The sequence below is a fragment of the Scylla paramamosain genome, chromosome 18 (assembly GCF_035594125.1).
Source record: "Scylla paramamosain isolate STU-SP2022 chromosome 18, ASM3559412v1, whole genome shotgun sequence".
Lineage (NCBI taxonomy): Eukaryota > Metazoa > Arthropoda > Malacostraca > Decapoda > Portunidae > Scylla > Scylla paramamosain.
The window spans coordinates 16,457,150-16,472,149 of record NC_087168.1 but is presented as its reverse complement, the minus strand read 5'-3'; the positions used below and the strand labels follow the sequence as shown (position 1 = coordinate 16,472,149).

At 46.1% G+C, this 15,000-nt stretch overlaps 2 protein-coding genes across 4 annotated transcripts in view; one reads left to right on the top strand and one right to left on the bottom strand.

The window, feature by feature from the left end:
• LOC135109174 (uncharacterized) overlaps nt 1-3,831 on the bottom strand; it is a 36,121-nt gene extending 32,290 nt beyond the window's left edge. Inside the window, exon 1 of the mRNA XM_064020316.1 lies at nt 3,112-3,831. Within this exon, the coding sequence (XP_063876386.1) occupies nt 3,112-3,149 (38 nt within the window). The 5' untranslated portion in view covers nt 3,150-3,831. The remainder of the gene's footprint in view (nt 1-3,111) is intronic.
• LOC135109172 (UDP-glycosyltransferase UGT5-like) overlaps nt 1-10,807 on the top strand; it is a 12,793-nt gene extending 1,986 nt beyond the window's left edge. The window contains exons 1-7 of one of the 3 annotated variants that reach the window (XM_064020310.1): nt 7,045-7,351; nt 7,440-7,682; nt 7,769-8,002; nt 9,012-9,176; nt 9,298-9,520; nt 9,635-9,854; nt 10,032-10,807. In XM_064020310.1, the coding sequence (XP_063876380.1) occupies nt 7,178-7,351; nt 7,440-7,682; nt 7,769-8,002; nt 9,012-9,176; nt 9,298-9,520; nt 9,635-9,854; nt 10,032-10,311 (1,539 nt within the window). In that variant the 5' untranslated portion in view covers nt 7,045-7,177 and the 3' untranslated portion in view covers nt 10,312-10,807. Of the gene's footprint in view, nt 123-243; nt 467-580; nt 801-977; nt 1,783-7,044; nt 7,352-7,439; nt 7,683-7,768; nt 8,003-9,011; nt 9,177-9,297; nt 9,521-9,634; nt 9,855-10,031 lie in introns of those variants that run through there. The other 2 variants (XM_064020311.1, XM_064020312.1) reach the window with 2 other exon arrangements.
• The last annotated feature ends 4,193 nt before the right edge of the window (nt 10,808-15,000 follow it).

Here is a 15,000-nt window from a genome sequence, read left to right as displayed (position 1 = left end):
AGAGGAACCAAAGCTTAGCACTGATGAACTCCCACTTCAGCATTACCACACCCATGCCTCTGCTGCCCTCGCAGGTGGAGGTGGGCGCCATGCACTGCCGTCCTGCCAAGCCTCTGCCGCAGGTATCACACTCGCTCAGCAGTGTCCCCGTCACGTCGCGTCGCAGACAAGTAATGCCAGAGACAACACCAGTAACTTCCATGTTCCTTTTTAATCACCCGGCGCTTTTATTCTCCCACACAGGACCTCGAGGCGTGGATCACAGGCGCGGGCTCTGCAGGAGTCGTCTATTTTAGTCTGGGATCCACCGCCAGCGGGAAGTCTATGCCGTCACAATACCGCCAAGTCTTCCTGGAGGCTTTCCGCAGACTGCCGCAGCGCGTCCTGTGGAAGTACGAGGGTAAGCTGGAGGGTGCGTCTGACAACGTGAGGGTCAGCAGCTGGCTCCCTCAGCAGGATTTGCTCGGTAAGTGGATAGCGCCACCACAGGCACCCTGCAGCCTGCAGTCCTGGAGTGTTGTGTTGTTCCAAGGAGGTCTGGTCTGGCTCACCCCCGCCTGATGCGCCCTTTGTGCCGCAGCTCACCCCAGTGTGAAGGTGTTCATTTCCCACGGCGGCCTCCTCAGCCTTCAGGAGTCCATCTTTCACGTCACGCCCCTTCTCGTCCTCCCCATTTACGGTGACCAAACCAGGAACGGAATGTTCGTGGACAGCTCGGGCGTGGGGCGCGCGTTGATGTGGAAGGAACTCACTGTTGACAGGATCGTCGACGTCCTCACTGACATCATCACCAACCCTAGGTAGGTTACTGCAATGAGAGCGTTATCAATAGCTACCGTGATGACCATGACAAAGTCCACCAGGGGTGCATGAAGAAGGCTAGATGGAAGTTTGGGGCGAGAAGAAGGAGAGTGGGCAGCGGCGGTGCAGGGGCAGCGAGGCCAGGTGCTTGTGTGAATTTGTTTGTCGCTGTGCAGGTATCAAGAGAACGCGGCCAGAATGTCGGCGTCCTTAAGGGATCAACTGACGACGCCGCAGGAACGAGCTGTGTTCTGGACGGAGTACGTGATCCGCCATCGGGGGGCGCCCCAGCTGAGGTGCCCCGCCGCCCAGCTCACTTGGGTGGAGTTCCTCTTGTTGGACATGGCGTGTCTCCTGCTGCTGGTCCTGCTGCTGCTGCTGTTGCTCATCCGCCGACTCCTGAGGGCCATCTCCGCCAAACTTCCTGCGAGCTACGCAAAGCAGAAAGCTACCTAGAGGCGTCAAACAAGCTTAGGAAAAGAATGAGGACATTGAATGCATTATAGGAAGGCCTTAAATTTTAATTTACCATGTGTGATTTTTAACCAAATCGTTAAAAAGGAAAAAAAAAAAAATCTAGTATGATGTGACATTTGATTGAGTGTGTGTGTGTGTGTGTGTGTGTGTGTGTGTGTGTGTGTGTGTGTGTGTGTGTGTGTGTGTGTGTGTGTGACAGCACAAACATGTTGTGATGTTTCTATAATTTCATAGCATCAACATTGCAATACGTCGTGTCCGCAGATCTGTTACCAGGCGTCCTCACTTCATTACCTGTACACGTTCATGTCACCACCACCTGTGATTCTGAGTATGCGAACTGTTCACTGATGCCCTCGTATCACGCATGTCTCTGCTCTCCGGCAACACAATCAGAGCAGTGTGTTTAGTGTTGCTTACCGAGCGGCAGCCTTGGCGATCGGTAGATTTTTGCTTTAATCACACTGAAAATGAATCTAGACACTGAATAAACCACTGAGATGACTAGGAATATCTAGAGAGACCTTAACACACACACACACACACACACACACACACACACACACACACACACATGAAACAAACAAGTTCAATGTTACCAAGACGAGCGCCGTCTTCCAGAAAAGCAAGCTTCTTGTTGGAGTTGCTGTTGATGAATGCTTGGCTTCATATTCTTCCCAGTGATAACTAAACTTTCTACCATCAGTATTTGAAACAGTAAGCGAATCACGACCAAATACTACGCTAAACACTACATTAATCTTCATCCCACACTGTTATTGTTTGTGTCTCGCAATGCGCACCATTCGAGAGATTTCATATTCATAGTCTTCCCTCGGCATGAGCGCTTCAATTTCCGTCAGTGTTCCCTTTGGTGAGTTCAATAGCCCAGCCAGTAATATTTCCCACTGGATGAAAGCCGCTGCGGGCCGTGAGAGCTGCACTCCTGCCTCGCCTTCAGGAAGAGCCTGTGTATTCTGTGACAGATGCGAGAGGTTGTTGGAAGCGACCGAGGAAGCGAGCTACCCAGCGGGGCGGTCAGGCGTTGGTGGGGGTGGTGGGGGTTCTGGCGCTTTGTGACGGTTCCGAGAAAACCAAGCATTCCTGGGATACGACAGCAATCAGGGAGGGGGGCAGACCGTCACGCGAAGATGGTGAGAACACGGCTAGCTAATCTCTCTCTCTCTCTCTCTCTCTCTCTCTCTCTCACTTGAATTTCTAGTTATGAAATACACTTTTAAGTAATCAACACTAATTTTTCTAATCTAGATCAAACTTGTGATAACCTTTGCATCACCAGTGAACCGCGTGCCCGAATGGTTTGTTAATCATGAAGCAGTTCGTGTCAGTGACTTGGGTTCAGTGTAATCATTAATATATTCATGCACTTGTGAGTGCAGCCAACCAGCAAATATTTCAGCATCTTGAGGCACCACGTAATATTAGTTGGTACTTTTACTTCCTTCCTGTCTTCCTTGCTAGCCATACAAAATTCTACATGACACAAGGCAAGTAAGTAAGAGCTGTGAAGGAAATACTAACTGACCACACTCTTACGTAAACAGCGCTAGAGAAAAAGATTACAAACGTGCCTGCGAATTTAACGTCAGTGCCAAAGTCCACTACTCCATGCCAGCAACTCTGACACACTCCTTGACTGGGTTTCTCTACAAAACAACACATACAAACCATCAGTCAATACAGACAATCCACGCTCTCCAGTCGGTCAACCAGTCAGTCAGTTACTCAAGACAGAAATACCAAATGAAAAAGGTGAACACAAAACTAAAGTACATAAACCACAACACACATTACGCTGGACCTCATGCTTACCTGAGACTCTTCCTGACGTGTTCAGCGGTGACACACATGGTGACTATCACTTGCTCCACACCCTCGACTCCGTCTAAAATCCATCACCATTTAGCAAAGAAAATGGGAAAGCGGCCTACTCTCCTGCCAGACACACTTAGACATTTGTCTTTGTTTTTAAATTGTGTGTAAACTGCCTAGTCAACACTGATGAGGGGGTAACAAAAAAGTTATAGAACAGAGGAATGCCGGATACATAAATATAGTAATACATTTTTAATTCCCCTTGAGGACTCTCTATCATTAAATCGAAGGGCATATATTGTACAGTAATTAAATATACAATTACTCTTTTAGTTAGACGTGTGGCTGAGTGGTCCTGCAGGATCTTCAAAACTCTTCACGTACCTACATACGTACGGTTATGGTGCTGACAAAGAAAGTGGTTTATACATCTAATCACGGTACTCTGTTCATCACTACTAAACACTGGCTTCATACTTAGTGGGGGCGTGGCCAAAGTCCTTGCCACACAATCAGCGAAGGAGTGTGGAGGGTAAGCTTGCTTCTTAAGAGTCTCGAAGCACGGTGACGAAGCATGGAGACTCTTCACAACTATACTGCCCAGCCGTCTGTTCAGGATGCGTGGGAAGGTGCATGGGACAGTGCTTACATATCGTTTGTCCCACGTCTGCCACACAAAGTTAGTCGTGGCCCACAAAACCCTTCGCAAGTGTACCTCCTTACTGCGGGGAAAAAAAAAATAAATAAATAAAATAAAAAAAGAATAAAAAAAAGGACAGTGCATAAGTGGGAAAACGAGTTTGGATATAAGATTTGCTTCAACTTACACTCCCCACTCAACTACACTCACAGTCCCCAGAGGTTCAAGGTGAGACGCTGTCTGAAATTCACCAGCGTCTCTGCACTCATTAATGCTATGCAGCCTCCCGCCTCGAGGTATGAAAACCCTGGACGCCCGGGGTGATCCTGAGCACCGCGCACAGATTATGATTTCACCTTTTCTTGATATGATAAAGCTGAGCGAAAATAAATAAATAAATAAATAACCCTGACGTGACAGTCCGAAAAGAGAGCAGCCAAATGGATTATCCGAAGATGGAGTTCGTCATAGGAAGGGGAAGTGCAGAAACAGGCAGGGAGTACCAGAGTTTACCAGGAAAAGAGATAAAAGACTGAGAATACTGATTAACTCTCGCATTAGAGAAGTGGACAGAATAGGGGTGAGAGGAAGCAGCAAGTATTCATGACCGTCTTGGAGATACGCCCAACATTCTTGACCTTTTCCTAATCTCTAATCCTTCTGCTTATGCTGTCACTCTATCTTCTCCGTTGGGCTCCTCCGATCACAGTCTCATATCTGTATCTTGTTCTATCGCTCCAATGCCTCCTCAGAATCCCCCAAAGCGGAGGAGGTGCCTCTGGCGTTTTGCCTCTGCTGATTGGGGGGACATGAGGAGGTATTACGCTGATTTTCCTTGGAATGACCACTGCTTCCGTGTCAGAGACCCGTTTATGTGTGCCGAGAGCATAACAGAGGGGATAGTGTCTGGCATGGAGGCTTACATTCCTCACCCTTTCTCTCGACCTTAACCTTCCAAACCTTAGTTTAACACAGCCTGTTCTCGTGCTATACATGGTACAGAGGTGGCCCACAAAGGGTACTTGAGCCTTCCATCACCTGAATCTCATGCGCTTTATATTTCTACCGTGAATCCTGCCAAGTCTGTTCTCCAACTAGCCAAAAACTCCTTCATTAATAGAAAGTGTGAAAAGCTTTAAAGATGTAACTCCCCTCGTGACTTCTGGTATCTAACCAAAAACACCTCCAAAACTTTTAGAGATTTTGGTGAAACTTTTGCTGTTGCCTTAAACATATCAAAAGCTTTTGATAGAATCTTGCACAAAGCTTTGGTTTCCAAACTACCCTCCTATGGTTTATATTCATCTCTCTGTAACTTCATCTCAAGTTTCCTTTCTGACCGTTCTATTGCTACTGTGGTAGACGGTCACTGTTCTCCTAAATCTATTAACAGTGGTGTTCCTCAGGTTTCTGTCCTGTCAAAAACTCTCTTCCTATATTAATTCATCAATGATCTAAACCAAACTTCTTGTCCTATCCACTCCAATGTTGATGATACCACCCTGCACTTTTTTACGTATTTTCATAGACGTCCAACCCTTCAGGAAGTAAACAGCTCACGCAGGGAAGCCACAGAAAGCCAGACTTCTGATCACTCCAAAGTTTCTGATTGGGGCAGAGCAAACTTCGTATTGTTCAATGCTTCAAAAAGTCATTTCCTCCATCTATAAACTCGACACAACCTTCCAGAAAAAAACTAGCACCTCTTCTTCACTGACACTCAACTGTCCCCCTCTTCTACACTGAATATCCTCGGTCTATCTTTTACTTATAATCTAAACTGGAAACTTCACATCTCATCTCTAGCTAAAACAGTTTTTATGAAGCTAGGCGTTCTGAGTCGTCTCCCCGAGTTTTTCTTATCTCCACAGCTGCTACTCTGTAAAGGGGCCTTATCCGTCCATGTATGGAGCATGCTTCATATGTATGGGGGCGTTCCACTCATACCGCTATCTTAAACAGGGTGGAATCAAAAGCTTTTCGTCTTATCAACTCCTCTCCTCTAACTTACTATCTTCAGCCTTTTTCACATCGCCGCAATGTTGAATCTCTGGCTATCTTCGATCGCTATTTTCATGCTAACTGCTCTTTTGATTTAGGTACCTGCACGCCTCCCGTTCTCCCGGGGACTCGCTGCACAAGACTTTCTTCTTTCTCTCACCCCTGTCCACCTCTCTAATGCAAGAGTTAACCAGTATTCTCAATCATTCACCCCTTTCTCTGGTAAACTCTGAAACTCCCTGCCTGCTTCTGTATTTCCACCTTCCTATGAGTTAAACTCTTTGAAGAGGGAGGTTTCAAGACACTTATCCTTCAATTTTCGATGATTCTCTTGACGTTTCTTTTGGGACTGGCGCCGAAGTGGGATATTTTTTTTTCCGGTTTTGTTTGCCTTGGCCTCTTACGTGAAAAAAAAAAAAAAGTCTTGTGCAGCGAGACCGCGGGTGGAGAGGAGCCATCTGTTTTCTTGGCTTTCATATTTCATAAGAGTGCATTTCTCTCTACTTCGTTCACTGTGAGGCTGAATGAAGTTCAGCTCTGACTGGTGACACAATTAATAGTTAATATAGACGTAAATAAAATAGTGCATACGCTATGAACCCTTGCATTGCCATGATCTTCATCTGGTAATACTTACTACATTCATGTTTCGTAGCGACAAAACAGCTGACAGATGACAACATGGAAGGCGCGCAGCATAGTGATGAATGACAACATACCAAATTGCACCAGAGAGGAGGAAGACAGTATGTGTGTGTGTGTGTGTGTGTGTGTGTGTGTGTGTGTGTGGAATGTAAAATATGTCCACATACAAAAAACGTTCATGAATCTCTCAAATTTGTAACGAACAACTTTCATTGCGCGCTACAGACTAAACTATGACGAGATGCAAAATTACCATGGAAACAATAATAATGATAATAATAATAATAATAATAATAGTAATAATAATAGTAATACTACTAATAATAAGAAATTTATTTACCAAGAGGGTATTTGCAACCACAAAAAGCATAGGTAAAAAAAACATGTCTTGGTTTACAACAATTATTATCTACTAAATTCATTAAATCTAAAAAAAAAAAAAAAAAAAAAACCCTAATAAAGCCGAAGAACATGTAAAATATTAAGAAACATATGAAGTCTCATTAAAAGGCTACATTAGGTTATAGTGCTAATGACAAGAAAATCTGAATTCAAATTAGTTACTATGTACGGAATGCTTCATTTGGTGTGAAGCTCTGCACCTGACTACTGATAACAACAGTCCCCCGGGTCTCGGGACTGTGCCAGAGATGTGAGAGATACTGTGGTACGGTGTCCATGTTTTGTCGATTTTAGTGGTCACCTGCAGAGTACACATCAAAGCAAGCAAGCAAGTGGTGGCCTTGCTGCGTCACACACCGCCTCACTTCGCGCAGGATGAAGGTGTGCGTCGCGTGTGTGTTGGCGCCTGCCCTGGTGTGGACCGTTGCCGGGATGCTGCCTCCCCCTCAGAAGACCTACTCGATCCTCATGCTCCTTCCTTACTGGGGCAAGAGTCACAGGAATTTGTTCGTGCCCTTATCCGAGGCTCTGGCTGACCGGGGCCACAAGGTGAGTTCTGCCGCTCACAGTGATGGACAACCATTTAACAAGCGACACGAGCCTCCCCTGCCTCACCACCAGCATCCTCCCGCCCCAGGTCGTGATGCTTACGATGGTGCCGGAGTCGTCCACACACCCGAACATCACTGAGATCAGCTTCACCCTGCCGAACATGACCTCATTGACCTCATTGAGTATGTTTGATTTCACGACCACCTCCCTCAGGGCCACGTACATGCCGATCATGGCGCGGGAGATGTACAAGGTGCCGCTCGTCAAGAAGCTGTACAAGGAGAGGAAACAGTTTGACCTCATAGTGGTGGACTACACGTTCGGCCAGGTGAGTACTGACTAGAGTGTGCGTACACATCACCACAACCACGCCGCCAACACCAGCACAGTTCACCGTCACCGCGCCGTCCCCAGGTGGTGTACCCGTTCGTGCACGACGTGTCCTACATCACCATCGCCACTATGGGCATGGAGCCCTTCCTCAGCGGCGTAATGGGCAACGTCCTGAGCCCGTCCTACGCCCCCAGCTTGTGGTCCGTCTACGTCGGCCCCTTGTCCTTCTGGCAACGCCTGCATAACACGTTCCTACACATCTGGCCATCCATCCTCTGGAAGTACTGGACGCTTATGCCAGGCGTGCAGAGAGAAGTTAGTGAGAAGCAGAGTTGTGTGTTTCAGGTGTCCTTTTCATGCAATCCTTTGTACAGTGACCGGAAAGTGTGAAACCATTGCACACATGAAGCCTTTGTAGTAATACAAGAGTGTGCCTGAACGATGAGCTATCTTCAGAACTCTATTCTTCATTCGTAAACTAGATGAAGACGGTCGCCAAAATGTGCTATATATATATATATATATATATATATATATATATATATATATATATATATATATATATATATATATATATATATATATATATATATATATATATATATATATATATATATATATATATATATATATATATATATATATATATATATATATATATATATATATATATATATATATATTGTGTAACACGAGTTTCTGCGGTTATTGCCAGACGTGAAAGTGCAGGCTAATCTAAGTCGAAAATGTTCTATGCGCAATTGCATTTAAGGCGTTGTTTAGCCATGGTGTGAAATTTAAATGTGGCCTGGCGACTGATACAACGGCAGGGCTGGGCGGGTAACCTTGGAGGAGAAACACCACCCCAACACACTCCACATAACTCTAAGTTGCACAATACAATCTGAACGTATTCACTGTCACTATCTCGGGGGAAAACTGCGTGTGACTGATAAGCAGTCAGCTGATTAGCTTCTTGTCTCTCTCTTTCCTCATCCACGCCCGAACAGGCAGTGCATGGTGCCACGTAGCCTATTATTTTATTTGTCGTTTATTACATCCAGACTATCACTGTGTAATGGTTATCAGTAAATCACCTGCTTGTTATTATCGCTCGTCTCATCATGGGATGCTGCAAACCTCCAAACTTGTTTAAATCATGACACACATCCAGGTCTACACATCCTGCCATGTATATCTGCTGGCCTGCCCACTGTATCTGTCGCCAGGCCACACTTGAATTTTACACCACGGCTAAACAAGGCTTCAAATTTGTGCATATATACTGAATGTGTGTGTGTGTGTGTGTGTGTTCCACCGGCAGGTATGGCAACACTTCCCGGACTTGCCGCCTCTGCTGGACATCGAGAGGAACCAAAGCTTAGCACTGATGAACTCCCACTTCAGCATTACCACACCCATGCCTCTGCTGCCCTCACAGGTGGAGGTGGGCGCCATGCACTGCCGTCCTGCCAAGCCTCTGCCGCAGGTATCACACTCGCTCAGCAGTGTCCCCGTCATGTCGCGTCGCAGACAAGTAATGCCAGAGACAACACCAGTAACTTCCATGTTCCTTTTTAATCACCCGGCGCTTTTATTCTCCCACACAGGACCTCCAGGCGTGGATCACGGGCGCGGGCTCTGCGGGAGTCGTCTATTTTAGTCTGGGATCCATCGCCAGCGGGAAGTCTATGCCGTCACAATACCGCCATGTCTTCCTGGAGGCTTTCCGCAGACTGCCGCAGCGCGTCCTGTGGAAGTACGAGGGCAAGCTGGAGGGCGCGTCTGACAACGTGAGGGTCAGCAGCTGGCTCCCTCAGCAGGATTTGCTCGGTAAGTGGATAGCACCACCACAGGCACCCTGCAGCCTGCAGTCCTGGAGTGTTGTGTTGTTCCAAGGAGGTCTGGTCTGGCTCACCCCCGCCTGATGCGCCCTTTGTGCCGCAGCTCACCCCAGTGTGAAAGTGTTCATTTCCCACGGCGGCCTCCTCAGCCTTCAGGAGTCTATCTTTCACGTCACGCCTCTTCTCGTCCTCCCCATTTTCGGTGACCAAACCAGGAACGGAATGTTCGTGGACAGCTCGGGCGTGGGGCGCGCGTTGATGTGGAAGGAACTCACTGTTGACAGGATCGTCGACGTCCTCACTGACATCATCACCAACCCTAGGTAGGTTACTGCAATGAGAGCGTTATCAATAGCTACCGTGATGACCATGACAAAGTCCACCAGGGGTGCATGAAGAAGGCTAGATGGAAGTTTGGGGCGAGAAGAAGGAGAGTGGGCAGCGGCGGTGCAGGGGCAGCGAGGCCAGGTGCTTGTGTCAATTTGTTTGTCGCTGTGCAGGTACCAAGAGAACGCGGCCAGAATGTCGGCGTCCTTAAGGGATCAACTGACGACGCCGCAGGAGCGAGCTGTGTTCTGGACGGAGTACGTGATCCGCCATCGGGGGGCGCCCCAGCTGAGGTGCCCCGCCGCCCAGCTCACTTGGGTGGAGTTCCTCTTGTTGGACATGGCGTGTCTCCTGTTGCTGGTCCTGCTGCTGCTGCTGCTCCTCATACGCCGACTCCTGACGGCCATCTCCGCCAAACTTTCAGGAGGCTACGCAAAGCAGAAAACTACCTAGAGGCGTCAAACAAGTGTTCAGGAAAAGATTGAGGACATTGAATGCATTATAGGAAGGCCTTATATTTTAATTTACCATGTGTGATAATCGTAAAAAAAGAAAAAGAATTTCTAGTATGATGTGACATTTGATTGAATGTGACACGACTGAGTGTGTGTGTGTGTGTGTGTGTGTGTGTGTGTGTGTGACAGCACAAACATGTGATGATGTTTCTATAATTTCATAGCATCAACATTGCAATACGTCGTGTCCGCAGATCTGTTACCAGGCGTCCTCACTTCATTACCTGTACACGTTCATGTCACCACCACCTGTGATTCTGAGTATGCGAAATGTTCACTGATGCCCTCGTATCACGCATGTCTCTGCTCTCCGGCAACACAATCAGAGCAGTGTGTTTAGTGTTGCTTACCGAGCGGCAGCCTTGGCGATCGGTAGAGTTTTGTTTTAATTACACTGAAAATGTATCTAGACACTGAATAAACCACTGAGATGACTAGGAATATCTAGAGAGACCTTAACACACACACACACACACACACACACACACACATGAAACAAACAAGTTCAATGTTACCAAGACGAGCGCCGTCTTCCAGAAAAGCAAGCTTCTTGTTGGAGTTGCTGTTGATGAATGCTTGGCTTCATATTCTTCCCAGTGATAACTAAACTTTCTACCATCAGTATTTGAAACAGTAAGCGAATCACGACCAAATACTACGCTAAACACTACATTAATCTTCATCCCACACTGTTATTGTTTGTGTCTCGCAATGCGCACCATTCGAGAGATTTCATATTCATAGTCTTCCCTCGGCATGAGCGCTTCAATTTCCGTCAGTGTTCCCTTTGGTGAGTTCAATAGCCCAGCCAGTAATATTTCCCACTGGATGAAAGCCGCTGCGGGCCGTGAGAGCTGCACTCCTGCCTCGCCTTCAGGAAGAGCCTGTGTATTCTGTGACAGATGCGAGAGGTTGTTGGAAGCGACCTAGGAAGCGAGCTACCCAGCGGGGCGGTCAGGCGTTGGTGGGGGTGGTGGGGGTTCTGGCGCTTTGTGACGGTTCCGAGAAAACCAAGCATTCCTGGGATACGACAGCAATCAGGGAGGGGGGCAGACCGTCACGCGAAGATGGTGAGAACACGGCTAGCTAATCTCTCTCTCTCTCTCTCTCTCTCTCTCTCTCTCTCTCTCTCTCTCTCTCTCTCTCTCTCTCTCTCTCTCTCTCTCTCTCTCTCACTTAAATTTCTATTTATGAAATACACTTTTAAGTAATCAACACTAATTTTTCTACTCTAGATCAAACTTGTGATAACCTTTGCGTCACCAGTGGACCGCGTGCCCGAATGGTTTGTTAATTATAAGGCAGTTCGTGTCAGTGACTTGGGTTCAGTGTCCCTCGCTTCGGGGCTTCAATCTCGCCACGTCTGATACCCGAGTCAGTTGTCAAAAAGCTTCATGGGTGAGTCAGTAAACAAAACACTCTACTGACTGACTGACTCCAATTCCTAAGTAATCCACGCCACTAATGCAAGTGTTAGCCAGTGCCTTCATTCTTTCATCTCTCTCTCACTGGTAAACTCTGGAACTCTTTACCTGTTCGTTATTCTTCCTTTCATCACCACTGTGTTCACCTCACTTAGAGCAAAAGTTAACCAATACCTTCATTCTTTCACACCTAACATTGGTAAGATCGAACTCTACCTGTTTCTGTTTTGCTTCCCGTGTATGACTTCAGCCTTGAAAAGCGAGGAGCATCGGAACGTCATTGGTAATTCTGAATCTTTTCACTTTTAACTTTAATTTGTTTTCTGGAGTGGGAGCTTATCTTTTTTTCTGTTTTTTAAAATACTTTTGGCAGGTATCCTTCGCGTGTAAAAATAAATGAATAATACAACAAAATACCTACAGCAAACGAAAAGGACATCAGAACAGGAACACGCACAGTGAATGCATCTCGTAACATATCAGAACACAAGGAGTCAAGTGAATAAAGACGAGCACCACAGTAAAGTAACACGATAAGCCACCGCCACGACCTTCACCACACACACCTCACCTCAAGGAATGCGTCACTCACTCTCACTATCGATTCCTGCTGCACTGGTCGTCCTGCTCCCCTTGACCGCGCCAATGGACCATAATCTGAAATATCTCTGCGATGCACCTCCACTACTTTCAAAAGGCTCTAGTTAAAGTGACAATGGTTTTTAATGATGCTTTTAATGTTCCGATGACAGATTGACAAGATTTATACATTATTAGCAGATGAAACACTCTTGAGAACACGGCTAATCATCTCTGTGGTCTTTGCTAATTGTCATGGTGAGAGGCAGGCAGACAGCACAAGGGTTGGGATGGCTTAGTCACCTTAGTGCTTCGCTCCTATATTCAATTTACGGGTGGCGCTTGTTAATTGCAACGTTACACAGTAATCAGATATATAATGCTTTTCTCAGGTTGCAGAATGAGTATATTCGTATGCTGGTAAATGGGTGTGGGCAGGTACGGGTGGAGTCAGCATGGTCACGCCACCTACCGCCACACCACGGAACTTTCCATACACATTTTATTGCCGCTGAAAAGTAACCAATATAACCTGCATCATATTGCCCGACTTTTTTTTTTTTAACACCTCTCTCCAATGTATTTTGACACGTTTTACTTTTCCACATAAGCAGGATTTCACTTGCTTTAAGTAATCAGAGAGGTGTAATCATAAATACATTCATGCACTTGTGAGTGCAGCCAACTAGCAAATATTTCAGCATCTTGAGGCACCACGGGGCTCTATGTGCTGCGGCCGCCAGTCAGACTGCGTAATACAAGACACGCTGTGCAGTGCCCGCCGCCACTCTAGTCTCTCAAAACTCTGTGTAAATATTTAAAAGTGTGTGTACTTTTAAAACGTCCAGTTTTGACATTCGCCTGGAAACCACAGAATCTCATTACAAGTACTTTTACCAACAACACTGAGGTAAGAACTAATCATCAGCCACCGGTGGTGAGTAATGCATTACATTCACTCTCTGGGGACACACTTGCAACACGGCAATGAATTGATGTCCGCGTCCCACAATGTCCTGCACCGCCAACACACAGATAGATAGATAGACAGGTAGATAGATTTTATTCACCACAAATACAGACTAAACAAAACATGAAAAATATAAATTAGATTATGGTCTATATAAAATCGTCAGAATAGCATTTACATTATTGTATAAATCGACAAAAGATAGTGTAAATAACAAAACTAGCACACACACACACACACACACACACACACACACGGATAATAAGGAATTGATGTGAAAGCTCCCAGCGGAAAAAAAAACAAAAACAATAAGAGGAAAACACGCTCACGTCTCACACAAATCCACCATCAGTGGAACGCTCGAAGCTGAAACTTCAAAACATGCACGTCACAGTACCTCTCTCTCTCTCTCTCTCTCTCTCTCTCTCGTACTTTATCGGTGATTAACTTGTCTTCTCCTTTCCCTCTCATTACTTTTTTTTACCCTCCCTTCTCTTCCTTTCCTGTTTTCTTTAACTTTTCCCCCTTTTTCCAATTTTCCCTTTCCTCTCCCTTCTCTCTTCCCTTCAGGTATCAAAACCTTAACGGCTCACACGCCCAGACACTTCCTCTTTCTCTTCCTCCCTGGCTCCTTTTCTCCCGGCAGGCTTCACGCACGCACACGCACGCACACTTCTGAAGACTTAATACTGACCTACTATCCCGGCAAAGTCCGTGTATTTATTTTTTTTTCTGCCTTTCTCTTGTATAATTACAATCCTTTCATGAACTTTTCAACCCCCCTTCCTCTCATCTGCCACGTCGTTGACCTAGATAAGTGTTTATTTGTTTGTTTGTATTGCGTGTATATTATCCAAGGGGAACGTCGGTGGCTCTCTGGTGCAGTGCTCGCTTGGTAGAGTAAAGGTCGCAGGTTCGATTCCAGGTAGATTTAGTTTTTTAGTAGAAAGTGTAGCGCACTCTCGTATTCCTAGCTGGCGCCGTAATACCTTTGTTGTTGCTGAGATATAACTATGAATCCACTACTACTACTACTACTACTACTACTACAACAATAACAATTACTCCTACTATTTTTACACCAGCCATCTTTGTGCACTCATTTGCTGTGTTGCAGGGAGGAGCAGTTGTTACAGAGTTTCTGTGTTGTAAGGAGCTGGAGTTGTAGAGGCAGCTGTAGTGTATATTTTTTTTATACAAGAGGAGCACTGGCAAAGGGCAACAAAATTTATAAAAAGGCCAGACCCTTAAGGATTAGTAAGAGTACTTTCATAAGACGAAAAACGCCGCACCTTCGCTTTACTTGGCAGGCTGCGGCAGGTGTCTACAATCAGTACGTGAGACGGCTGCAGATTGTGGGAGGTGGGCAGGTGATGCGCGCAATTAATCAATGGTGCTCATGGGATGTGTGCTAGATGATTACAGAGATGCATGAATAAGATTAATGCTTCTCCCACTGCATATGTCTGGAATGGGCTAGACCTCAAACTGAAGAAAGTTATGTAATATTTTAAGGAAGGGGTTAAAAGTCCTACACTAGGCTAGGAATCAGAGAGCTGGTGAAGCAAAGAAAACGGGGTCACGCCCAGCTTCTTGAGATTGAGATCACATTCTGAAACACTTCCCTCCGCACCTCCACTACATTCAAAAGGCT